Genomic DNA, 25,315 nt, shown 5'->3' on the forward strand with positions numbered 1-25,315 from the left:
CAGAGAGGAAGGGAAGAGGAGAGACAAAAGAGAAGAGAAGTCGCCGAGGGGAGAGAAAGACGGAAAACTAGCGGGACAGTTGGCGCAGACAGAGTCAGAGACAAAGGTAGACCGCACAGAGGGGCGGCTAACCGGGATCATCGACGGAGCCGAGCGGAGCGGGGGAGAGCGGGAGAGGCGGGCAGGGGAGCTGGCAGACACGGGCAGAGAGCTCCGAGAGCCCCCCGGGATCAGGTGCAGGGAAAAGAGCAGAAGGCGCGAGTCTCCCGAAGGAAGGAGGAACGGAGAGACACCCGGGGGGGCGGGGGGAGATGGGGATGTGAAGAATAGCCTCGGCTACTTGAGGTAGCCCAGGATGTTTAAAGAAGCCGTCAAGTGAAACACCAGGCCGGCTTATCATAGGTCTCAAGGAAGTTAGGAGAGGAAGAGGCCGGGAACACGCTGAGAAGTTGGGGAGGTGATGGCAAGTACTGAGACCGGAAGAAAACTAGCTAGGAGGCCCGTGAGCTTGAAATTGAGGTTTAATGGAACAAAGGGAGCGATCGGGCTGGGAAGGGTGCAGCCATGGGGGAAAGAGCCGGATGAGACGGGGCTTGAAAGTGGTGCCTGGAGTTTGGACCCCTGCGTTCCCAGCCATGCCTTTGTTCGCAGGGTCTTACATGTCTGAATAAGAGCTTGAAGTTTAAGGCATAAGGGTGCGAGAGAGGTCTATGTTTAGATGCCTGACGTGGAGGCAGCAAGCTACAGGGGGGCAGCTCAGGTGTGGGGCCAGCCTCAGTCTTCAGGTGTGAAGAAGGAATGCCAAGTGATAAAATGGGTTCAAGGGGGTCTCTTACACTGGTTACCTTTTCCCGGACCTCAGTTTCTCTTTCTCTTCCCTCTCCACCTCCCCTAAACCCTTTTCCCTATCCTCCCTTTCTTCTTCAAGACAGAGTCTCAAATGCATCCCAGGCTGGCCTCACACTCAGTTATCTTCCTGCCTCAGCCTTCAGAGAGCTCTTGGACCCGTGTCTCTGGAGATCCCTTAGCAAACTGAAAATGTTTGCCATCTCACAAAATGTTCACTGATCAAAATGTATAAACTTCAGTAGGAAGGCATGTCTCGAAAAAAAAATTAAGGAAATATAAAATGTATAAACTTTCCTCTCTGGAATTAAAACCTGTAAAATATTGTGAACTGGGCATGGTGGCTCATACCTTTACCCTAGTACTTGGGAGGCAGAGGCAGACAGATATCTGTGAGTCTGAGGTCAGCCTGGTCTATATAGAGAGTTCTAGGACTGCAAGGTGACATAGTGAGGCCCTGTCTCTGAAAATACAAAAACAAAAACAAAACAAACCAACAACACCCTGCCAACCCCATGAGAGCAGAAATGGTGTCTCCTTTTTCTGTTTCTTTAGAGAACACAGCTTTCATGCTCTTGTCCAATGTGGAAGATGCAAAGACAAGTGAGATGCTAAGACCCAGCCAGCCCTTCCCTCCAAGCAGCAGACATTAGGTGCATAATAGTCCAGAGAACCTGAGGCACCTCAGACATCACAGATCAAGAGGAGAAGTCCTCTCCCCTCAGATGTGCCCTATCCTGCAGGCTTCGCTTAATGAATGTCAGTCACCCAGACTACATACCCGGGTGTAGCTTTCCAGTCTTATCGTCCCAGGAAGAACTGTCTCCTTAGGACAACTCAGCTGGAGCTCAGGAGCTCAGTGTGGTGTGTGTGCACTTAGCCTGTCAAAGCCTGATCCCTAGCACACAACTTCCACTCTCCAAATCTCTTGGCCAAAGTAACTCTTTTATTAGGTCTCAGTATAGATGAGATTTTGAGATTAAATCGTTCAGGAGTCCTTTCCTTACTCTAGCTTCTCTGCTAGAACTAGGCTGCCTGTATCTAAGCAACCTCCCTTTCTGGTTATGTGAACTTGAATAAGTGTGTGTGTGTGTGTGTGTGTGTGTGTGTGTGTGTGTGTGTGTGCATGCATGTGTGAGCCCTCAAGTGTGAGCTCAAGTGTACACGAGAGTGAAGGGAGCACAGTAAATTTCTGGGGTAAGTTCTCTCTTTCCACCATGTGGGTCCCTGGGCTTGGTGGCAAGTGCCTTTACCTGCTGAGCCATCTTGCCAGCCCAAGTTACTGAACCCCTTTACACCTTAGAGTTCTTCTTTGTAAGAGGGGAATACAATACTACAGCTATTTTTTGAAACGTTGTGAGGATTAAAGGTCTGTCGCACAATTCAAACAGTGTCAGTCATCACCTCTTGATTCTGCTTGTAACCCTCACACTGTGACACCCAGCAGGGCAGGACCCTTTTCACTAATGTATTCCTTAGCTGCTCCGATCAAAAGGTTGCATGAACCTTACTAAGGGAACCTGGTTAGAGCTGGGTGTGGGGTGGAGAAAACTGTGTATTTGTGTCCATAACGGGTTGTTGTGGGCCAAGTAACCAAGGAGGCAGGAACAATCTGCCAGACAGATTACCGCGCCGCCGCGGGGACTAGAGGTAATTCATTAAGCGGACAATCCTGCCCTCTGGTGGAGTCATATGAAGTGTCAGCCCGGTGGTATTCTATTTTGCCCTTTAGACTTCAAGTCCGGAAGTGCCTTTCCTCAACCTGGAACCTAGGAGTGGGAGGCAACGCTGGACCGGTGAACACCACCGTCAACCCAAGTTCTGAAATACAGTAAGCCTTGTCCCTTCTCCAATCCCCCGTGGAATCACCTCTTTCCTTGACTTCTCAGGCCTGGTCCCTTAGGATTCTTTTCAGGTGCAGGATCGCTTGGGTTTCCTTTCAGAGCGTCAGCACTCCGGGTGCCCCAGACCCGGTTATGAGGAGGGGCCGCTGGTTGCTTCATAGGAAAGGAGTTGGAACAGAGAGGAACAATAAGACTTTTGCTTGGCTGGGGTAAAAGCGCATGCCTGTAACCTGAATAGTCGTGAGGCTGAGGCAGGATGATTGCTGTAAGTCAAGGTCAGCCCAGGCTATCCAGAGAGACCTTGTCTCCAACCAACTAACCAACCAACCAACCAAGCAAGCAACTAGCCAACCGACCGACTAACCTAACAACCCACCCACCCTTTGCTTATCCCAGTATGTGCCAACCTTGGCTTGGGTCCCAGCCCACTGTCCTGGTCTCCCTGGTAACTGCCTTCCTCCTAGGGGTGCCCCCCTTCTCCTAGCGTTACCCAGGCAACCTTCAGGCCCGCCCCCTTCAAGGTCCTGACTGGTTCATAGCAAACGTGGGCAGGGGCTTGAGGCTGGTGTTTAAGTTTGAAGGTGGTGAGCTGCCGGTGAGAAGGAGGCATGTACCAAGGGGCGGGACCTGGCGGAGGGACGGAAGTGCGTCTGAGGGTGTGCGGTCTGTTAACAACCTTAGAAACAAGAACTTCTGCCCCGGGGATTCCGTCGCCAGTGTTCGAGGTCAAGGCTGTGCTCAGAGGGGCTGCTGCGGGGATGGAGGACTATTCTGCTTCCCAGCCCTGTGTTCGAGGCCAAGGCTGTGCTCAGAGGGGCTGCTGCGGGGATGGAGGACTATTCTGCTTCCCAGCCCTGTGTTCGAGGCCAAGGCTGTGCTCAGAGGGGCTGCTGCGGGGATGGAGGACTATTCTGCTTCCCAGTCCTGCAGCACCCCTCCCCGCCTTCTGCCTCCTTTGAGAGATTTTTCCCAGTCTTTCCATCCAAGTGCTACCCGGGCCTACCCTGTTCAGCTTCTGAGGTTAGGTGAGGTCAGGGCATGGAGGTATGGTGGTAACAGGATTGCCTACGCCTATCTCCTCTCACTTTTTGCCCTCAGAGGCTTTATTGGGGGAGTTAGCGGCTTTTTTCCTTGGCACTTGGCTTTCTTGGGGTGGGTGGGGAGGGATGGCATGGTTGAATTATGTATGTAGCTCAGGGGAGAGGGCGTCCCTGGAGGCCTAGCTCCCTACTCTCTTGCCCGTGTAGTATAGGCCTCTGGGGATGTGGAGAGGCTTTTTGTGGCTGAGGTGGTATGTTGAAGGAGTGGATCCTTCCAAGGCCTCAGCCCACAAACCCTACGGCTCCCGAGAGGCCCTTACTGTATAATTATTGCCCCTTTCCATATCATGTTCTCCACACCCTATACTTATCTTGCCTGGGTCCCTGGGCAGCCCGCTAACTTTTCCAGCCTCTCTAAGAGAAGCTGGGGTCCGGGATCCAAAGATTGTGTTAGGGACTGTAGCGGTGGTCGTGGAGGCACAGTAGTTTGGAGACTGAAATAATCACTAAGGGGGCCTGGAGAGGTGCCTCAGAGGTTAAGAGCACTGGCTGCTCCTCCAGAGGTCCTGAGTTCAAGTCCCAGCAACCACATGGTGGCTCACAACCGTCTGTAATGAGATCTGGCGCCCTCTTCTGGCTTGCAGGCATATATGCAGGCAGAACACTGTGCATAATATAAATAAATCTTTAAAAAGAAAGAAAGACTCCTTAGGGGGCATGACTTCCGTTGCCTCCAGCCCCCCAGAGAGCCTTCTCAGGACTCCAGTCAACCTCCCCTAACCATCTCAGGGGATGTCAGCCCTCCAGCCCTGCGCTTTCCTTTTCGCTCTTGGTTTTTCCAGGTCTCCCCACCTTTTCCGTGCCCTACTTACTTAGCGCTCCGCCTCCAGGGCCTTGAAACCCTAACTTCAGGGTTGGACGGGGCCTTCCAGCAGGGGGCGCCACATACCTGGTCAAGAAGGGTCTGAGCTCAGGGTGTACTCGTCACACGCTGACAGATGGGCTGGGACAGCCTCTGACGGAGCTCGGCCTGAGCTGTCAGACGAGGGGCGCTGGTGAGGGGACAGCAGGAGGGAAACGCAATCTCAGGGGGAAGTTAAGGGAGCACGCGGCTGTGACGATCAAAGTGGTGGCCAGAAGAGGATGGGGTGTGTGTGTGTGTGTGTGTGTGTGTGTGTGTGTGTAGGGTGTGTGTGAGGAGGACCAGAGAGTCCAGAAGAGGATGGTGTGTGTGTGTGTGTGTGTGTGTGTGTGTGTGTGTGTGTGTGTGTGTGTAGGGTGTGTGTGAGGAGGACCAGAGAGTCTGCCTTGGCATTCCCAGCATTCCTTACCCATTCTCTCCACTGTCCCATTGCAGTCCTACACGCATGCAAGGGACCTTACTGGTTTGCGCACAGCGTTCAGGGTACCCCTTAGAAAGCCCTCATTCTTTGGCAACCACCTTGGGGTTCTTTGTTTCTGAAACAGGAGCTCATTGGGTAGCCCTGGCCGACTTGGAACTCTCTAGGTAGATAAGGCTGGCTTCGAACTCACAGAGATCCCTTTACCTCTGTCCCCTGAGTGCTGGGATTAAAGGTACGTGCCACCATGCCTGGCACATCTTAGGTACTTTGATGCTCTCCCACACCCACCATCCCGTGCTAGGCAGCTCCCAGGATCCAGGGCCTCTCTTCAATATAGACATCACCACATTACAGTTTCATCTGTGTCTGCAGGCTGTAGCCACCTTTACTTTAAAAAAAAAGATTTATTTGTTTGCATTTTGTGTGTATAAGTATCTTTCCTGAGTGTGTATGTGCACTGCATGTGTGCCTTGTGCCAGGGAGGCCAGAAGAGGGTGCCAGGTCCCTTAGAACTAGAGTTACAGTCAGAAGCCACCATGTGGATGCTAGGAACAGAACTCTGGTCCTTTAGAAGAGCCTCGAGTGCTCTGAACAGCCAAGCAATCTCCCCAGAGCTACCTGTAAGGTTCTTTTTTTTTTCTTTAATATTTATTTATTTATTATGTATACAGTGTTCTGTCTGCATGTATGCCTGCACTCCAGAAGAGGGCACCAGATCTCATTACAGAATGATAGTTGTGAGCCACCATGTGAGTGCTGGGAGTTGAACTCAGGACCTCTGGAAGAGCAGTCAGTGCTCTTAACCTCTGAGCCATCTCTCCAGCCCCGCCTGTAAGGATCTTAAAGGCAGGACCATGTCCTACTCATCTCCATACAGTTCTAGGACTAGAATCACTTAGTTTTTGAGTACATGGAATGAGTGAGTGGACGAGTTCCTCCCCAGTTCCTGCCGAGAGTCTTTGGCTTTCAGGTCCAAGGACTAGACCTACGAGGTAACCAACAAGCCCTTAGCTTTGCTTGTCTCATTATCAATTGCTCATCTGTGCCCTGTCTCAGAAGAAACATGAAGGTGCCCATGGAAGTCAGAAAAAGGTGCCGTATCCCCTGATGTGGATGCTGGGGACTGAACACAGGTCCTCTGGAAGAACAATAACCATTGAGCAACCTTTCCAGCCCATCAGAGCAAAGTTATTTTCTTTACATTGTTATTATTACTATTATTACTATTATTATTATTATTATTATTATTATTATTATTATTTGAGACAGGGTTTCTCTGTATAGCCAAGGTTGTCCTGGAACTAACTCTGTAGACCAAGTTGGCCTCGAACTCACAAAGATCCGCCCACCTCAGCCTCCCAGAGTGCTGGGCACCACCACCTGGCAGGCAAGCAAAGTTATTTAATTCCCGTAAGTCCAAAGATAATGTACTGGCCATAGTGGCGCACATCTTTAATCCCAGCACTCGGAAGGCAGAGGCAGGCAGATCTCTGTGAGTTGGAGGCCAGCCTGGTCTACATAGTGAGTTTCAGGACAGCCTGAGCTACATAGTGAGAGCCTGTCTCAAAACAAACAAACAAACAAACTCAGGTAGCCCAGGCACGTCTGTCTCAGAGTCTCTTTGTAGTTGAGGATGACCTCTAAATCCTGATCCTCTTGCCTCCATCTCCTAAATTCTGGGATTGCAGCCACCATGCCCAGTGTGTGCAGGGCTGTAGGCTGAACTTGGGCCTTCATGCATGGCTGGAGAGCAGTCTACCAACTGAACCACATCCCTGCCCCTTAACTTCTTATTAGTGCTGCAGATTGAACCTTGGGCCTCATACATGCCAGGTAAGCACTTTCCTGCCAAACCATCCTGGAGCCCCGAGCCTTGCTATCTTAAGGGAACAAAGCCAGCCCTCTGCATTCCCTTCCTGATCCTCACAGCTGCCCGTGAGGTGAGAAGGTGAGCTGTTTTCCTGCCACTAGGCTGGACAAGAGTTTTGCCAAGGTCGTGCCACTTGTGAGCTGACAGAACAAGGTGTCAGGGGAGTCCATCTTGGGGAGCATCCTGCTGGGGACAGACATGACACCCCTACTTTGACCTGCAGGTTGACTCTGAGGGACTAGCTTTATTTCTCTGAGTCTCTGTTTCCTCACAGTGAGGACATAAGGGGATTGGGCAATGTGTCCTCTTGGGTAATACGGTGATCTATTGAAACAGTGGGAACAGTCACAGTGGGTCATCAGAGTCTTCTCTATGTCTCCAGACTCTGCCAGCCAACAGAGCAGAAGGATTCTCCCCGTGTGTGGGCTATGTTCCCCTCAGGGATGCTTTCAGTACTGGTACAAGAGCAGCTGTGTCAGGCTGTCTGGGGAGCTGTGCTGGGAATGGTCTACAAGTCTTTCTGCCAGCAGGACCTAGAGATCTGTAGTCACAGCTCTTTCCTCTGTAGTCTGGAAGTGTTTCCCTTATTATTCAAGGATGGGGCCTTAAGATTCAAAACTCAACATAGGATTGCGTGTGAACTGAGTATGTGGAGCCCGTCTATTTGGCTCATTTTAAGTAGAGTTAAATGGCTTTAAGTCATTTGTATCTTATAACCATTACCACCACTGATCCCCATAATTAAAAAAATATATTCATGTATATAGATGCGTGCCTGAGTGTGTGTATTTGTACTGTGTGTATAGTGCCTGGGGGGTTGAGAAGAGGCACCAGATCCTCTGGGACAGATGATTGTGAGCTGCTATATAGGTGCTGGGAAACAAACCTGGGACCATGGTAAGAACAGCTTAACCCCCGAGCCATCTCTCCAGCCCCAATCTCCAGAGTTTTTCATCTTCCTTAACTGAATACCTGTAAACACACTTCCTCTTCCATCATACCCAGCACCTCACAATACCATCATATTCTGTAGGAATTTGACTCTGAAGTGGGTAGTATGACTACCGGGTCCTTCCCCTCCCGACTCCCCGGAGTTCTATACTGGTTTATTCTCCCAATCCTCTTCGTCTTCATGCCAACTCTCCCCCTACTCATTCAGCTATGCTCAGTTCTTCCTTTTGCTCCTGGGTCCCAGAACAGTGTCCCTGACACAGTTCAGGAGACCACACCACCTAATGGCCACCTCCTGCTTCTCACCTAAGCTGACCGCCACACTACTTGGCACTCTGGCTCCTGCTGCTCTGTAAGTTTCCTCCTGCACCCTCCCCCTTCTTGCTTTCATTTACAAGTCTCCCGAGAAAGGGAAAAAGGCATGGGCTTTAGAGTTTTGCATCTCTAACTCTTTGTAGGGTGTATCTACTGCATGGCAGTCTTGAGCTTCCTACCTTGGGTGACCGCCTCCTCTCCTGGGTGATGATGCTCCCATTCTCTCTCTTGTAGATGATCTGGGTTCAAGTTCTAAGACAGGTGGGGTGTGGTGGCAATCACCTTTAATCCCTTGCACTCAAGAGGCAGAGAGGATCTCTGTGAATTCGAGGCCAGTATGGTCTACATACTGAGTTCCAGGGCAGCCAGAGACCTTGTCTTAAAAAAAAAAGAAAGAAAGAAAGAACAAAAAAAGCAAACAAAATTCGAAGACTGTCCTAACTGGCTCTGGGAATGTCACTCCACATGGTCAAGCCTGTTTCCTTATCTCTAAAATAAAAAAGAGGCCAACAGGTAAGGGCAGTTGCCTCTACGCCTGGAGACCACAGGGTGGAAGGAGAGAACCGACTCCTGGAAGTTGTCCTTTGACCTCCACACACACACTATAAATAAATGTCCAACAGGAATGACAATATTGACCTAAAGGGCTGCTGTGAGGATCAGCCCTTAGTGAACCGGGGAAGGTTCTTAGCACAAAGCCTGGCATAGCAAAGAGGCCCAGCCTTGCTATGTCCTCTCCCTTTAACCCTCTACTGGTCCCTTGGATCAGTTTCTGTTTCCTCTGTGCATGTGTGTGGGTGTGGAGGTGTGTGCACGGGTGTGGAGGTGTGTGTGGAGGAGCGGCAAGTGCTTTACTGGGTAAGCTATCTCCCCAGGCCACACCCATGCGTTTTGTAAACATAAAGGCTCCCAGAGGCTCTGTCTTTTTTCCTCCTTGCTCATCCAGTTATAGGTAAATTAATTAATTCTTAAGAAACAGTTTCTCGATATGATATCCAGGCTGGCTCTGAACTACTGGACTCAGGTGATTCCTGAGTAGCACGGACACACTAGGCTCTTGTCTCTAGGCTGTCCCTTGTCTCCTGAGTTTCACATCCAACTTCAGTCTGGAACTTCTGTGTTAGGTGACCTTTCCCGACTGATGCCCCATCCTCCTCTTGTGGATGATGGCTGTCATCTCAGTGTCTTCCGTGTGTCCATTCATTTAGTGTAAACCCAGTCTCTAGGATGATATCACCTTCTTGAAAGCTTCTCGATAGTTTCATTCCCATCACCTTTGCCTTTGGGACATACCCAAGGTGGCCTCGGGTAATAGAACTAATAATAACTAGCAATAACTAGTAATAGAACTCACCATCCTGTTACTAGTCATCGTTCAGCTTCATTTATTATTTCAAAGTATTCCAAACACAGTACAGGCGTGACATGGCGCCCTTCAATTCTTTAGTATGCATCTTTAAAGAATTAGACTGTTTCCTTGCATTATCACATCTCTATCAAAGCTAGCAAAGTTTATTTTACATTTTTTTTTTTTTTGCATTGATAGAGAAGGAACCCAGGGCCTTGAGCATGATAAGCAAGTGTTCTATCGATGAGGTACCCTGCTCCAAGCCCAATAAACTGCTGTCATGTCTGTCTCTCATTCCCCAACCCTGAAGCTGAGCGTTAGCCCCTTCATCAAGGTTACCTCGGAGAATACTACTCACCTCTGAGGAATCTACTCCCTCCCCGAGTTCTTGTGGCTCACAGGAGTTTCTGCCCTCCGTCAGTGTGGACAGAACACGGTTCTGTGTTCTGGCAGAGGACAGACGCACTCTCTTTCTCTCCTTGCTGCCCTGTGCCCAGTACAGGCCTTGCATCTAATGGAAGCACAATAAGAAAACTCATGAATACTCTTTTTCTCAGGCATGAAAAGGGAGAGCCAGGTCTAGAATGTGCTTGATGTCTTCTCCTGGGAGGATGTAATTCTGGAAACTGTTTCTCGGCCCAGCCAGCCCAGACCATTGCCTTATCTTTTTTTTTTTTTTTGAGACAGGGTTTCTCTGTGTAGCCCTGCCTGTCCTGGAACTCACACTCTGTAGACTAGGCTGACCTCAAACTCACAGAGATCCGCCTGGCTCTGCGTCCTGAATGCTGGAATTAAAGGCGTGAGCCACCACCCACTGGCCCATCGCCTTAACTTTGCATTTTCTTTTATAGTAGATTTACATTGTGTGGGAAGTGAAGTAAGCCCAGAGTGAATGTGTACAGAGCAGTCTTTAGCCATGCTAAAGACCCCAGTGCCACAGACTCACAGGAATTGGCAAAGCATCTCCCCAGTCTTCCCACATCAGGCTCAGGGAATCAGCAAAGCCTTCCTTTGGTTGCTGTGTGAATGCTGACAGAGTTCACAGAAAGCATCAAACAGCAGCTTCCTCCCCCTGTTGTTTACAGCCTGACCGCTCCCCTACAGATGCTCCCACCCCTCCTCAAGTCACTGTACACAGTAAACTGAGTTTCTGCATTGCATGCTGGAGCTTCTCCGTCAGAAGGTACACATGCCCCACCCCATCTCAGCTTTTCTGTACATATGCCTGCCCTTTCTTCATTCCCTCATTATCCCAGTGAGGTCTCCAGGACACAAGCTGAGCTGCATGAGGGACATAGTTAGGGTTTCATTATGACATTTCTCTTTCTTTCTTTCTTTCTTTCTTTTTTTTTTTTTTTGGTTTTTCGAGACAGGGTTTCTCTGTGTAGCCCTGCCTGTCCTGGAACTCACTCTGTAGACCAGGCTAGCCAAGAAGTTAGAGATCTACCTGCCTCTGCCTCCTGAGTGCTGGGATTAAAGGTGTGTACTGTCACCGCCTGGCTTTATGACATTTCCTTGCATGAATATTTACCCTTGTTATTCCCTCTTTTTTAAAAAAAATTATGGGTGTTTTTGCCTGCATATATGTGTGATGATGTTGGATCCTGGAGTTACAGTTGTGAGTTGCCATGTGGATGCTGGGAATTGAACCTGGATCCTCTGGAAGAGCAGTCAGTGCTCTAACCACTCTGCCATCTCTCCAGCCCCCTGTTATTCCCTCTTACTCATCCTCTGCTTTCTTTTCCCTTCTACATCCCTAACAGTAATCCTGCATTTACTTTCATGTCCTTTTAAAAATCCAGAGTTCATATAAGAGAAAACATGTGATGCCTATCTTTGTGGGACTGGCTTTCACTTAACATGATGACCTCCAGGTCTGTCTGTTTTCATGCATATTACCTCTCTGTTATGTGTGGTGTATGTCTGTATGTGTGTGAAGTCAGGAAAGGACGTTGGGTGATGTGGAAAATTAAGTTGTGTTACATTTGTTTATGCTGTGGAATATTTGTTTAATGATGCAAAGATGTGCTGCATTCTTTTATGTTGCATTTGTTTAACTCTGTGAAGCTGTGTTACTGTGCTTGTCTGAAACACCTGATTGGTCTAATAAAGAGTTAAACAGCCAATAGCAGGCAGAAGAAAGGATAGGAGGGGCTGGCAGGCAGAGAGAATAAATAGGAGGAGAAATCTGGGAGGAAGAAATCAAGGAATGAGGAAAGGAGGAGAGGAGGAGAAAGGGGCCAGCCACCCAGCAACACAGCCAGCCACGGAGTAAGAAGGAAAGAAAGAAATACAGAAATAGAGAAAGGTGAAAGCCCAGAGGCAAAAGGTAGATGGGATAATTTAAGAAAAGCTGGCAAGAAACAAGCCAAGCTAAGTCCAGATATTCATAAGTCATCATAAGTCTCTGTGTATATTTTTGGGAGCCGGGTGGCAGGCCCCCAAAAGCAAAAGAGCCCAAAGAGTGAAAACAGCCAACAACATTTGGGTGTCCTGCTTCATCATTCTCCACCTTGTTCCCTTGAGATAGGGCATCTCCCTGAACTTGGAGCTAGGCTGATGGCCAGCAAGTCCCAGCGATCCTCCTGTTTTTTTTTTTTTTTTTTTTTTGTTTTCCAAGACAGAGTTTCTCTGTGTAGCTTTGCGCCTTTCCTGGAACTCACTTGGTAGTCCAGGCTGGCCTTGAACTCACAGAGATCCACCTACCTCTGCCTCCCGAGTGCTGGGATTAAAGGCGTGTGCTACCACCGCCCGGCTGCGATCCTCCTGTTAACAGCGCTGTTAACCCTGTGAACAGTGCCAGGGTGCTCGTGGGTCCCACCTATTTTATGTGGATCAGAACTCAGGTCCTTATGTTCACTCACGTGCTCTTAACTTCTGAGTGATCTCTCCAGTCCCTAGAATACGTGCTTTTTTTTTTAAAAATCTTATTTTATTTTTTATTATTTTTTTTCCAGAGCTGAGAATCGAACCCTGGACCTTGCACTTGCTAGGCAAGCGCTCTACCACTGAGCTAAACCCCCAACCCCTTATCTTATTTTAAAAGTAATTATGTCTATATGTGTTTTGCCTTCGAGTATGTATGTGTGCTACATGTGTGCCTGATGCCCAAGAAGGCCAGAAGAGGCCATCAGATCCACTGGAACTGGAGTTACAGGGGTTGTGGGCTGCCGTGTGCATGCTGGGAATTGAAATCAGGCCCTCTGTAAGAGCAAGTGCTCTAAACAGCTGAGCCATCTCTCCAGCCCCCACCCCTTCTTCTTCTTCTTCTTCTTCTTCTTCTTCTTCTTCTTCTTCTTCTTCTTCTTCTTCTTCTTCTTTTTTCTTCTCCTTCTTCTTCCCCTCCTCCTCCCCCTCTCCCTCCTCCTCCTCCTCCTTTTTTTGAGACAGGGTCCCAGCATGTAGCCCAAGCTGGCCTGGAAGTCATTATCATCCTGTTTCAGCTTCTTGAGTGTTGGAATAATAAGTATACACTATCATGCCAAGGTTCTTCATTTATTTGATACTGATTTATCACTTGTTTATTTACTTACTTTTGGAGACAAAGTCTCATACCTTAGGATGGTCTCAAACTCCTTAGGTAGTCAAGAATGATCTTAAATTCTTGAGACTTCTGCCCCTACCTCAGGAGGACAGGAATTATAGGCATGTACCATAATAATGCCTGGTTTATATGGAGCTAGGAATCCAAGCCAGTTTTTTTTTTTTTGCATACTATTTTAGCACTCTTCCAACTGAGTTACATCTTCAGCTCAGAATTCTTTCTTTCTTTCTTTTTTATTTTTTTTCTTGAGATAGGGTCTCACTTTGTGGCCCAGGCTGGTCTTGAACTTGACATAATTAAATGATCCTCCTGCCCCAGTCTCCCAAGTGCTAGGATTATAGGTGTATACCACTGGTTTTCATACTGCTGATTAAACCCAGGCTCATTCACACGCTGGACAAGGGTTTTGCTGTGTAGCCCAGGATGGCCTGGAACGTTCAATCCCCCTGCCTTCACCTTCCTAGTGCTGGGAACAAGAGGCCTCACCACCATGTCTCGATTTTTTCATAGTCTGGGAACCAAACCTGGACTCTTGTTCATGCTAGGTGCTCTACCACAGAGCTGCTGCATCCCTGTTCTTCACTGTGAGTCTCACTAGCACTGGGGATACGGCAGAGTGCTGGCCTACCAAACCTTGGGTTTGATGCATCAATCAGATGGGCTTGTGAACACAGTAATGGCGGCACTTGTGAGGTGGAGGCAGGGTGGTCAAGGTCACCCTGAGCTACACAGGGAGTTCCAGGCCAGCCTGGGCTACATTGAGACCTTGTCTCCAAAGAGAAAGGGGCGTGTGTGTGTGTGTGTGTGTGTGTGTGTGTGTGTGTGTGTGTGTGTGACACTAAATTGTTCAGGATGGCTTTGAATTTTTGGTTCTTTTGCTTAAGACTTGACAGTGTGCCGGGTGTGGTGGGGCAGGCCTTTAATCCCAGCGCTCAGGAGCCAGAGGCACATGGATCTGAGTTCGAGGCCAGCCTGGGCTACAGAGTGAGTTCCAGGACAGCCAGGGCTGCACAGGGAAACCCTGTCTTGAAAAACGACAAAGATTTGAACGTGCTGGGATTGCAGATGCGCCGCCAGGCTGGCCCTTTGCTCTAATTGTTCCTTAGTGCACACTTTCTTCCCTTCAGACTCAGGAAGCAACTCGCCGAAGGCGCCCATGTGAAAGGATAGAGCTCAGGCTAGGAGTGTGAAGGCCGTTTCCCTTTCAGCTTTTCACAGCAGCTCCTTCTGGGAACCAGTAGTGGCACACAAAGGAGGGAGGTATTTCCAGCTCCTGCCTTCACCCGGCTTTGACATCTCTCTCTCTCTCTCTCTCTCTCTCTCTCTCTCTCTCTCTCTCTCTCTCTCTCTCTCTCTCTCTCTCTCTCTCTGTCTCTCTCTCTCTCTCTCTCACTGTTGTTTTTTCGAGACAGTGTTTCTCTGTGTAGTTTTGGTGCCTGTCCTGGAGCTCACTCTGTAGCCCAGGCTGGCCTCGAACTCACAGAGATCCGCCGGCCTCGGCCTCCCGAGTGCTAGGATTAAAGGCGTGCGCCACCACCGCCTGGCTCTTTCTCTGTTTTGGTCTGTTTGTTTTGTTTTTCGAGACACGGTTTCTCTGTGTAACAGCCCTGGAACTCTTCTTTGTAGACCAGGCTGACCTCGAACTCACAGAGCCTGCCTCCCAGGCGCTGGGATTAACGGTGTGATTAAAGCGCGGCGGCTTCGCCATTTCTGATGAGAAGAGGAATAAGACGGGGAAGTCCATTGGAGAAAAGCCTTGCTAGCCTTAGTGTCCTTTCTTCAGGAGCTAGGGAGCGCAGCCTTGGTTAATCTTTTCCCAGAAGGAGGGCCCAGGCTCTGACGTGTTATAATTGACGCGAGGACCGGCTCTAGACAAGGGCTTCCTCAGCCCAGGAGCCCCAGTAAATGCAGAAGTTGGGGACAGAAAGTCTAGAATGTTGGGGGACTCCTAAGACGTGAAGCCAGGGGCTTTCTGAAAGTGTTTATTCTGGCCACACCCAATTCCAGCCAACCCACAGCCTTCCGCGCCCGGGGATGGGGGCGGGAGGTTCGGGGCTCATCTCTGCCCACCGGCCACCCTGGGCTGCCCCTCCGCCCCTGGGGCGAGAACCGGAGGGAAGCCGTGGGGTTCCAGAGAGGGCCCCCGGGGAGCCCTGACGGTCCAGCTCCCGGCTCAAGCTTTCCGGGTCGGGGCCACGTGGCCCCGTCGGGGCGGGGGGCTCGCCCGCCCCCCTCGTGAGCCCCGGTGACTCAGGCCGCAGCTGCTCCCGCGTCACATGAGGGAGGCTGGCGGCCACCCCGCGGGGGAGGGGGCTGGCTGGAGCCGGGGCGGGGCGGCGCGGCAGGCGGGGCGCGAGCAGGGGGGCGCGGGAGGGAGACGGCGGCTGACCCGCGGCGGGAGAGCACGGTGGCACGTCGGCGAGCGCAGGTGAGGCTGCCGGGCCCCGCCGAGGGACCCCCGGGGGCGCCTTTGGGGGAGCCCGGGCCCCCCTCCCCGGGCCGCCCGCAAGCAGCGCCGCGCCCCGCGCGCCCGCCCCGGGGCTCGCGGAGCAACTTTGCCACCTCGAAGTTCGCGACGCCCCGCGGGGCGCCAGCCGCGCTGCGGGTGAAGGGAGGCCCGGGGTCCGGGGTCCGGGGTCGCGGCCCGCCGAGGACCGGCTTCGGCGCGGGGCCGCGGCCAGCGGCGGGGGGTCGGGGTCCGCCCCGAGCGCGGCCGCGCCCTCCCCTCCCCGTGCGCCCCGGGGCCCCGAGGCCGCGGCGCAGGCCCCCCCCCCCCCCGCTCCGTGGCGCGCGCCCCTACCCCTGTCCGGCCGCCGCCGCCGCCGCGCGCGCGGAGGGGGCAGGGAGACGTGGATCTGACCGCGGGTTTCCGGGTGGGAAGGGCTGCGAAGGGGGCCGCGCAGGGAAGGCTGCGAGGGCCGGCGGCCGGGAGCCCGCGGAGCCCGTGCCCCCCGCGGCCTGCTCTGACGAATCCCCGCGCTCTCCGCGGCCCCAGGCCCAGCAGCCATGGCGGTGGAAGGAGGAATGAAGTGTGTCAAGTTTTTGCTCTACGTTCTTCTGCTGGCCTTTTGCGTGAGTAGTGGCGGGGGTGGGGGGTCAGAGGGACGGGCGGGGCGCGCCGGCGGGGTGCGGGGAGCCTTGGAGCGGGAGCCGTGGAGGGGGCGAGGGACCCGGGAATGAAGGCAGCTGGAGGCCAGATGTGGAAGGAAAGCCTGAAGAAAGGGCCGAAGGCGGAACGCACCCCCCTTCCCCCTGCTTTCCGGGACCTCAGAGGAGAGTTTGGGCAGAGAACGGCCACCCTAGATGGACAGCACCGCCACCCAACCCCCTCCTGGCCCTTCCTGTCTGGTGACCCAACCATTTGTGATATGGGGTAGTGGGGTAACCTGCCAACGGCCCGATGGTATCGCCACGGGCTTACCCCACTCCCCACCCTGTTTATTCATATCTCTTCTCTATCCTCTCATCATGTTGGGGGAAGGAAGGGCTCTGCCCACCTTCCTTTGCTCCTGCCCTGAGAAGCTGCTCTTATCCCCTCTCCCTCTCCGCTGGCCTAGCTGGCCCTAGAACCTTAGTCACTGGAGTGAGGGGGCAGTTCTGGGAAAGTGTAGTTGGGAGTCTGTAGAAAGTAATGCACATCCTGGGGTGAAGAGCTGTTTAAAGGAAGGCATGCCACCTGTCTGTCCTGAACAACTTCCCAGCCTTCACCGTGGGGCCAGGATGGGCAGACTTCCTTCTCCACGGTCAGTCCTGGAGGTGTTAAGACTGTTTTCTGGGTCAGGCGGTGGTGGCAGTGCGCACGCCTTTAATCCCAGCACCCGGGTGGCAGAGGCAGGGGGATCTCTGTGAGTTCGAGGCCAGCCTGGTCTGCAGAGCTAGCTCTGGGACAGCCAGGGCTAAACAGAGAAACCCTGTCTCGGAAAACAAACAAGCAAAACATCTGTTTTCTGGGTGGGGGTCAGGTGTGAGGGCTACTGGACGGAGGATCTGACCACACCCTCACTTTCCCCCCAGGCCTGTGCAGTGGGGTTGATTGCCATTGGTGTGGCAGTTCAGGTCGTCTTGAATCAGACCATCACCCACGAGACTACGCCTGGCTCCCTGTTGCCTGTGGTCATCATTGCAGTGGGCGCCTTCCTCTTCCTGGTGGCCTTTGTGGGCTGCTGTGGGGCCTGCAAGGAGAACTCCTGTCTTATGATTACAGTGAGTGGGGTGTCGGGCAGCGTGACTCCTGGGAGTACCAGAGGGCATTTCTGTGGTGAGGTGGGTGGGTGAGGAGCACCGGGAGTGTTCCAGGAATTGACTGGGTCAGAGCAAGCCCTTTAGATCTGGACTTCACACCCAACGCCCGTCCTGTGCTCCTGCAGTTCGCTGTCTTCCTGTCTCTCATCATGCTCGTGGAGGTGGCCGTGGCCATTGCGGGCTATGTGTTTAGAGACAAGGTAAGCGGGGAACGAGGGGAGCCCTGGCTTGGGTTACTCTGGGACTCTAGGGCCTGGATCCCGCTCTCTACAACATGCCTCCTTACTCGTAGGTGGAGTCAGAGTTTAATAAGAACTTCCGGCAGCAGATGCAGAATTACCTTAAAGACAACAACACGGCCTTGGTTCTGGACGGGTTGCAGAAAGAAGTGAGTGGGAAGGCTGGGAAGATGGGGAGCGGGGGTTCAGGAGTCTCATCGCTGAATTAGAGTGAAGGTTCCACTTGGCAACCTTTCCTCCCTTCCCGCCTCCTTCTCCTAGTTTGGGTGCTGTGGAGCCAATAACTACACAGACTGGGAGAACATTACTGGTATGGCCAAGGACCGAGTCCCTGACTCCTGCTGCATCAACATTACTGTGGGCTGTGGAACTGATTTCAAGAAATCCACGATCCACACTCAGGTAGGAGGCGGCACTGGACTGGGGACACCTGGGAATATTTCAGGAGGCAGGAGAGGTGCTAATGGAGTCAGGGTTGGGGATGAGATCTGGGGAGGAGAGGGGTTGGGAGAAGGGGACAGGAGGTCCAGGAGAGAGGTAGGCTGGACATTTCTGCTGGTATTCATGCTTGCCTCTTCCCTTCAGGGCTGCATGGAGAGTATAGGGGTCTGGCTGAGGAAGAAAATACTGTTGGTGGCTGCAGCAGCCCTGGGCATTGCTTTTGTGGAGGTGAGATATGCTGTGGGTGGGTGGGGGTCTGAATCAGCCCTGGGCATTGCTTTTGTGGAGGTAAGATATGCTGTGGGTTGGGGGGGTCTGAATCAGCCCAGGGCATCTGGGGAGCAGGAGGGACTGGCCTGGAAGAGTGGATTTGGATGGGTCTGGGGAAGCTGGCCCTTTCTCCTTTCCACCCTCACTTCCATCTCTCCTTTCAGGTCCTGGGAATCATCTTCTCCTGCTGTCTGGTGAAAAGTATCCGAAGTGGCTATGAAGTCATGTAGGGGTGGGGGGTCTGGTCCTTTTCCGTCTTTTCATCTAAGGGAGTGGATTCTCCAGGGTTTTCAATTAAACGGATTATTTTTTCAGACCTAAAAAGGAGATGGTCTCAGTTTATCTTAGAGTGATGGATGGCCCCTTCCTTTTCTTTCTGTCTCTGGGAATAGGCAGGCACATTCAGGGGAGTTTGGGAAAGGGGCATCTTGGTGGTGGGATCTGAGGAGGACTGAGTACTCTCCCCGACCCGGCTTGTGTTGCCTGCCTTCAGTGTCCTGCCTAAGTCAAAGGGGTGCTCCACAAGGGGCCTGCGTGGTAAAGCCTGGCCCGTGTCTATTTTGGACAACTTTTCGGCCCTCTGATTCTCCGAGGGCCGGCAGACTCCTCCCCCTCAGTCCTCAAGACCAGGCTCCTTGCAGAATGGTTTAGTTGCTTGTCTCTGACCTGTGTGGCCAGTGTCCCCGGTTCTTGCCTTAGATAATAGGGGAGTTTAAGTATTTCCTTCTCCCAGGGAAGCCACCCAGCCCTGCCCTGACCATTCTCATCACCTGTCCCCGGAAACATTAGATAATGCCGCGCCAGGTGCAAACGTACGCTCACTACCCCACGTAGACAGATCGGCCAGAAGTGCCCTCTGGTGGCCATCTCTCCAAGTGCAGCTCCAAAGAGCATCTCTAAGTGCAGGGCAGGTCCTTACGCCCCCCAGTGGACAACAGAAGTTTTGCAGGCACCAAAGAGGCCAGAGAGTCCGGTCCTAGGCAGTTTAGGGATTTTAGATGCTAAATCTTGCCAGGCTCCAACAGGTACCTTCATTTCTGCCCACCTACTTTGCCTTTTAAAGCAATACATATTTATTGAGAGCCGACTCCGTGCCGGGAACGGGGCAGCACCAGAGTGGAGACAGACATAAATGGAGAGCTGGCATCAGTCGATTGCCTGGGCAGGCTGGGGAAGGACCCAGGTGAGCACAGCGTCCACCAGGCTGGCCGGAAGGTAGGAGGCAGGCAGCCAGAGCAGCTTGGCGTCCCAGCCTGGGCTGTAGCGGGTTCGGGGGTGACGAGCTGTCAGGGCATGCTCTAGGCAGCTGGTCACCTTAGTCAGGTCCGGGTCACAGATCAGGTTCATGATGCGGCGCTGCACCTGGAGATCTTGGAAGATGCTTGTAGTTAGCGTGCCCATGCTGCCTGCCTCCCTCCATCCCATCTTAGGCTGTCTTAAAGATCACCTGCCCAGTTTGGGGCGTGGCACCACCTCCCCCTGCCTGCCCTTTTCCTCCCTACGAGGCCTGGCCTTTCTGGCCCTCTCTCTTTCCCATCATGCCCTCACATGTGCCCAGCTACTCACAAGAAGTGAGGAAGGCTTCCCCATAGTGGGCCTGTGTAGCCGGTGGTAGCCGGGCCCAACAAGCCTTCAGGGTGTTCTCCAGACTCTCCAGGTTGGTCACAGGGGTTCGGAAGAAGCCAGGCTCCACAATGGAGACTCGTACTCCAAATGGAGCCATGTCCCGCCTGGAGGGTGGGCGGAAGGGTTTCTGGGTTTATACCCTAGTTTCCAGAGGGAGGGATCTAAGATGGAAAGTTGTCAGCAGGGTGGGGACGTGTCCTGACAGGAAAGGCTATTGCTGGTTGGGCTGTGCATGGTAGGTAAGAGACGGCGCCACACCGTCACCAGCCCAGGGGAGGTATCTCCACTCTGTTTTCCTTTTAAAAAATATTTATATGTGTATTGCATGAGTTCGTGTGCACCGTGTGTGTGCAGGAGCCTTCACTGGTCAGAAGGTGTCAGATCCCTTGCAACTGGAGTTACAGGCTGTGATGAACCACCTTGTAGGTGCTGGGAACCAACCCTGGGTCCACTGCAAGAGCAGGAATCACTGTTATCCTCTGAGTCATCTCTCTGGCCCCTTGTTTTTGTTTTCTGAGACAAGGTCTCATGTAGCCCAGGCTAGCCTTGAACTCCTGGTAACTTCTGTCTCTACCTTCCATGTATTTGGATAACAGGTGTGAGCTGTCATGATAGTCTGAATATTTCTCTCTCTCTCATTTTTTAAATTTTATTTTATGAGACAGGGTCTCACTACATAGCCTAGGCTAATCTCGAACTTTTCTTTTACTTAAAAAAAATTGTATATTTACTGTGTGTGTGTGTGCCACTGTCCATGTCTGGATGTCAGAGTTCAACTTGGTTCTCTCCTACCATGTATGTCCCCTGAACTCAGGATGTCTTAACTGCCCAGCCATTTTGCTGGCTTGAAAATTTTTTTATTTTTATGAGATAGGTTTTCATGTAGCTTGAACTTGCTATGAAGTAGAAGCTGGCCTTGAAAGTGCTGGGACTATAGGCCTGTACCACCATGCTAAGAGGGAGAGGCAGGAGGGGAGAGGGAGGAGGGAGGGAGGGAGAGAGACAGAGTGTGTGTGTGTGTGTGTGTGTGTGTGTGTGTGTGTGTGTGTATATGAGAGAGACAGATGGAAGGGGTGAGGGAGAGGGAGACAGAGAGAATGAATCTTGTTTTGTAGTCCACGCTGGCCTCAAACCCCTGCCTCAACTTCCCTAGTCTTGGAATTGTGGGTGGATCTCACTAAGCACATCTCTGTTGTATATTTTCTTCTGATAACTAGATTAATGTTTAGCAAGCTTTATTATTTTTCTCCTTTGGTGGTGGTGGGTGCTTGGGATCAAGCCTAAAGCCTCATGCTGGTAATGTAGTCCAGAATAACTCTGAACTCAGGATCCTTCCATCTTAGCATCCTGTTCCCTTCTTCAAAAAGATTCATGTAAATGTGTGCATGTGTGAGTCTCTATGGACATGTGTGTGAAGGCCGGAAGAAGGCCTTGTGTCGCGTGGGTATGGGCCCTCGTGATTACATGGCAATCTTAATTGGTGAGCCTCTCCCTACCCCATCCCTTACTTTTTCTTTATAGTAAATTTTGAGGTACTACAGGCCAGACAAAATTAATGTGTTTATTTATTTTGCTACAGGGTCTTACCATGTAGCCCTGGCTGGACCAGAACTTGCTATGTAGACCAGGATGGCTTTGAACTCACAGAGATACTCCTGCTTCTGCCCTGAGTGCTGAGATTAAAGGTGTGTGCCACAATACCTGGCAAAATTAATGTACTTATATAACCATTTACAATGTGACTATATAAATGTATAAAAACCATTATTAGCCCGAAGGCAGCTGAGCCCGTCTGGGTGATAGCTGCAGGCTGCCAGTTCTCGATCTAGAGCCTCATGCTGTAGCTTCCGAAACATAAGCTTGAGTCCTGAGTCTGGTGTGAGGGGTCTAGACTGGTATCAGCTGGTAGGTGACTTGACGGTTCGAGGAGGGTCCATCCCACTGCCCTGCTCTGGCCTGGGTAGAGATCCCAGTGTCCCTGGGTTCCACGATGCTGATTGGAAGAACAGGAGGGGGGCACGAGACAGTGAAGCTGTCTGTTGGGTGTGATGATGAAGGCAGCCTTCCTTACTAGTTGGGCTCCACCTGAACAACTTGGGCTTCTGTCCCAAACTGAGACTCTGCTGCTCCCATGGTCCTCTGAGCACCTTTGTAGTCTCAGCAACTTGGAACATTATTGTCTAAACTGTTATGGTAAGGCCTGCGTGGAGGCATGTGTCTGTGATCCCAGCACTTGGATAGTGAGTTTGAGGCCAGTCTGGGCTACAGAGTGATGCCTTGTCTTAAAAAAAAAAAAAAAAAAAGAAAGAAAGAAAAAGGACAGGAGAGCTGACTCAGCGGTTAAGAGCATTATCTGTTTTTCCAGAGGACCAGGGTTCAATTCCCAACACCCACATGGCAGTTCCAGTGGATCTGATACCCTCACATAGACATACATGCAAGCCAAACACCAATACACATAAAAATTAAAAAAAAAAGGGGGGGGCCTTCTGGTCTATATAGTAAGACCCTGCCTCAAAAATGAGGGGCAGACCTGGCCTAGGGGCATGTCTCAAAGCTCCTACTAAGTAGCCTTATAGTAATGGCTATTCATGTAGACTGGTCAAGAGAATGAAGTGAGAAAGTATTAGTTTTTCTACTATTAATAGTGATACGAGGGGCTGGTGAGACGACCCATCATCAAGGAAGGCCTCTTGCCATCCACCCTCATCATCTCAGAAAAGGAGCAGACTCCCGTAAGTGTGCTTCGACCTGCATGCCATGGTGCCTATTCATGTGTGCATGCATACACACAATAAATACGTGTGTGTGTGTGTGTAAGTAAATGCCATATGAATGGGCAGAAGGCTTTCCCCAACACACCTCACTTTGCTCTGAACCCCCATGAGGCAAGTCTCACTCTGATTTAACAGACTTGGAAGAAAAAAACCAAACAGAGAGAAATAACCTAACTGGGTGTGTGGTGGCTCCCACCTGTAATCCCAGTGCTCAAGAGGCTGAGATAGGAGGATTGCTAAGAATTTGGGGCCAGCCTGGACTACAGAGTGTAATCCTGACTCAAAAAATAAGTAACCTGCCTGGTGTGGTGGTGCACACCTTTAAGCCCAGCTCTGGGGAGGTAGAGGCAGGCTGATTTCTGTGAGTTCCAGGTCAGTCAGGATGACACAGTGAGACTTGTCTCAGTTCAACACACACACACACACACACACACACACACACACACACACACACACACAGTGTAAGCCATTTAAGGACACAGCTTGTAGGTGATAAGGCTTGGGGTCTCAGCTACATGTAACCCTGTCTCCTCTTCCATTTCCCTGTTCTAATCCTCCTGGCCTGTGCCAGCATCTGGTGCACCTGTCTGAGTAGGATCCCGATCCCTCTCCAGGCTGGGCCTGGAGCTGTGCACCCTCACCTCAGGCTGTCTGAGAAGGCCTCCAGGCCAAACTTGGAGACACAGTAGCCCCCGCCATTGGCTGCTAGACGACCCAGGACGCTGGTGATGTTGACCACCCGGCCCCGGGCCTGTTGTACCAGGGGTAGCAGGGCAAGGGTGACCCCAATGGGACCCAGCGTGTTCACGTTCAGCACGTGCTGGAAACCGTCCCGTGTCAGCCATGGTGTAGGTCCGATGACACCAGCCACACCAGCATTATTCACCAGACCAAAGAGCCCTGTGGGGAGATGACAGACACAGGGTGGGGGTTTTGTGGAGGTGAGGCATTCTCCTATTTCCTTCCTGGGAGGATTTGAACCCCATGCCTCCCCCACAGCCTCAGCGACTCCACTGCACTCACCAGTTTCTCCAACATGCGTCTTCACCCACTTGGCAACCTGCTGGACATTCTGGGGATCAGTGATATCCAGCAGTGTTGTGTGGAGGCGGGGGGAGGCCATCTGCTGTAGGTCTTCTGCCCCAGAGGGGGTCAGGCAGCCAGCCAGGACTTGGAAGCCTTTCTGGTCAAGTTGCAGTGCCAGAAGGCGTCCAAAGCCGGAGTCACAGCCAGTGACGAATATGAAAGCGTGGCTGGCAGGCAGTCTCTGCCGGTCTCTGAGCAACCACAGCACTGCCCACAGCACGGCACCCAGAAGCAGGGGCAGCCACATGGTTAGATGCGATGCCCTGCAGATGGCAGCCTAGACTGGGCAGGAAAGCTTGTCATTTCCTCTGCCCCTTTAGCCCTGGTCCCTAACATCTACTTAGCGGGAAATGTCTGGTCTGAGCAGACAAATCAAGAAACTATCTGCTTCGCAGATGATTGGCAAGCAACCGCTTACTGTGCAAAACAGACGTGGGCAAACACCATCTTTGTCGCTAATGAAATAAACCTGAGCTGGTCCTGTGTGCAAACATGTAGTGTGGGGGCAGAGGGACCTGGATTACCATTGTACCTGCTACTAATCCAGGAACATCAAAACCCTCTGAAAGCATCCCTTGCCTTGCTTTTGGAACCAAGAGCCCTGCATTCCAGTCCCGGTGGCCTCAAAGTTACTGTGTGAGGCTGGGCACATTTACTCTGTCTTGGGACCCATTTTCTCATTTAGCAAATTGAGCTACACTACCCACCAGGCCCATCCCGGTGTTGTGGAAGATCAAAGGGATGATGTGTGGACAATGCTCGAAGCTTGAATCTTGGACGATCAATACATGCCATCCCTAGCTGGTCTTTTCATAGCACCCCACTCCCACCACCCCTTACGTACCTCTGGGGAAAGCTGGCAGGCACACAATGTGTGAAGCTGTAGCTTTTTCCTCTGCTTGAGAGACTTTGCTCTTGGACTTCCCAGGCTCCCACATGAGCTACAGCTAAGGCCAAAGTCTGGAGGGGTGGACTCTTGCTGTGGAGCAGGACTGTTAAGTGTCTGTATGTTTTGGGGTGAGGGCAGTGGTGAGGAGGAGGAGGAGCTAAGAGGCTGAAGCCTGCCTGGCTGAAGCTAGGTTTTGGCAGAGGGCAGTTCTGCCCCCTCTTAGGTGGTCTATCTCAGCCTGGGCTCCTGACCATCCTTGCCACTGTCTCCTAGGAGGTGGGAACTACCAAGGATGGCAGCTGCCCCTCTCTGTGGGTGGCCCTGGACCTGTCATTTTTCTTCCTTCTCAGCCCTCAAGTGCCCCTAAGAATTAATCTCCCACCTGGCCCAGACTCATGACACTGCTTAGTGGCAGCCGGGAGAGCACATGAGCATGTGGGGAGGCAGAGAGCCAGAGCTGAGGACTAGGTCTGCTCCCTGACTTAATTCTCTGCAGGAAACTGAAGTCTGGAAGTAGAAAGTTTTGAGCAGAGGCCTCCTCGGGGCAGGCATGAGGATACTTTCTGCTCAGCTGAAAGTCACCTGCACCAGGTTCAAGGAAGAGTAGGTGTAGGAAGAGGAATATTGTACCCTCCACCAAGTCA

The 25,315-nt window shown here is 51.8% G+C and overlaps 2 protein-coding genes across 6 annotated transcripts; one reads left to right on the plus strand and one right to left on the minus strand.

The window, feature by feature from the left end:
- The first annotated feature begins 2 nt into the window (after nt 1-2).
- On the plus strand, nt 3-18,617 carry Cd63 (CD63 molecule). 4 transcript variants are annotated; one of them, XM_052753711.1, is made up of 9 exons: nt 3-106; nt 2,579-2,677; nt 16,097-16,173; nt 17,116-17,304; nt 17,469-17,543; nt 17,636-17,731; nt 17,844-17,984; nt 18,168-18,311; nt 18,458-18,617. In XM_052753711.1, the coding sequence occupies exons 3-9, from the start codon at nt 16,108-16,110 to the stop codon at nt 18,521-18,523; spliced, it is 777 nt and encodes a 258-aa protein (XP_052609671.1). In that variant the 5' UTR covers nt 3-106; nt 2,579-2,677; nt 16,097-16,107; the 3' UTR covers nt 18,524-18,617. The 4 variants fall into 4 exon arrangements, with proteins under 4 accessions (XP_052609671.1, XP_052609669.1, XP_052609672.1 ...); XM_052753709.1 differs by lacking the exons at nt 3-106; nt 2,579-2,677 and adding an exon at nt 15,439-15,529; XM_052753712.1 differs by lacking the exons at nt 3-106; nt 2,579-2,677 and adding an exon at nt 15,446-15,529 and having other exon boundaries at nt 18,168-18,251.
- A 491-nt stretch (nt 18,618-19,108) lies between these two features.
- Rdh5 (retinol dehydrogenase 5) lies at nt 19,109-25,265 on the minus strand. Of its 2 annotated transcripts, none has more exons than XM_052753725.1 (5): nt 24,627-25,265; nt 23,720-24,064; nt 23,338-23,596; nt 19,860-20,023; nt 19,109-19,663 (listed from the first exon to the last, which is right to left on the minus strand). In XM_052753725.1, exons 2-5 carry the CDS (start codon nt 24,027-24,029, stop codon nt 19,440-19,442), a joined length of 957 nt encoding a protein of 318 aa, XP_052609685.1. In that variant the 5' UTR covers nt 24,030-24,064; nt 24,627-25,265; the 3' UTR covers nt 19,109-19,439. The 2 variants fall into 2 exon arrangements, with proteins under 2 accessions (XP_052609685.1, XP_052609684.1); XM_052753724.1 differs by having other exon boundaries at nt 19,110-19,663; nt 23,720-24,059.
- Nucleotides 25,266-25,315: the final 50 nt, after the last annotated feature.

This window comes from Peromyscus californicus, unplaced genomic scaffold (genome assembly GCF_007827085.1).
Source record: "Peromyscus californicus insignis strain IS unplaced genomic scaffold, ASM782708v3 Scaffold_24__1_contigs__length_46423439, whole genome shotgun sequence".
Classification (NCBI taxonomy): Eukaryota; Metazoa; Chordata; class Mammalia; order Rodentia; family Cricetidae; genus Peromyscus; species Peromyscus californicus.

Bases quoted from the DNA above. Each gene is read 5' to 3' on its own strand.
- Rdh5 (XM_052753725.1), bottom strand. From the start codon at position 24,029: ATGTGGCTGCCCCTGCTTCTGGGTGCCGTGCTGTGGGCAGTGCTGTGG. The intron at 23,597-23,719 runs GTGAGTGCAGTG...ATCTCCCCACAG, and splicing joins GACGCATGTTGGAGAAACTG to GGCTCTTTGGTCTGGTGAAT. The intron at 20,024-23,337 runs GTGAGGGTGCAC...CCCACCCTCCAG, and splicing joins GCCTTCTCAGACAGCCTGAG to GCGGGACATGGCTCCATTTG.
- Cd63 (XM_052753711.1), top strand. From the start codon at position 16,108: ATGGCGGTGGAAGGAGGAATGAAGTGTGTCAAGTTTTTGCTCTACGTT. The intron at 17,305-17,468 runs GTGAGTGGGGTG...GTGCTCCTGCAG, and splicing joins ACTCCTGTCTTATGATTACA to TTCGCTGTCTTCCTGTCTCT. The intron at 18,312-18,457 runs GTAAGATATGCT...CTCTCCTTTCAG, and splicing joins TGGGCATTGCTTTTGTGGAG to GTCCTGGGAATCATCTTCTC.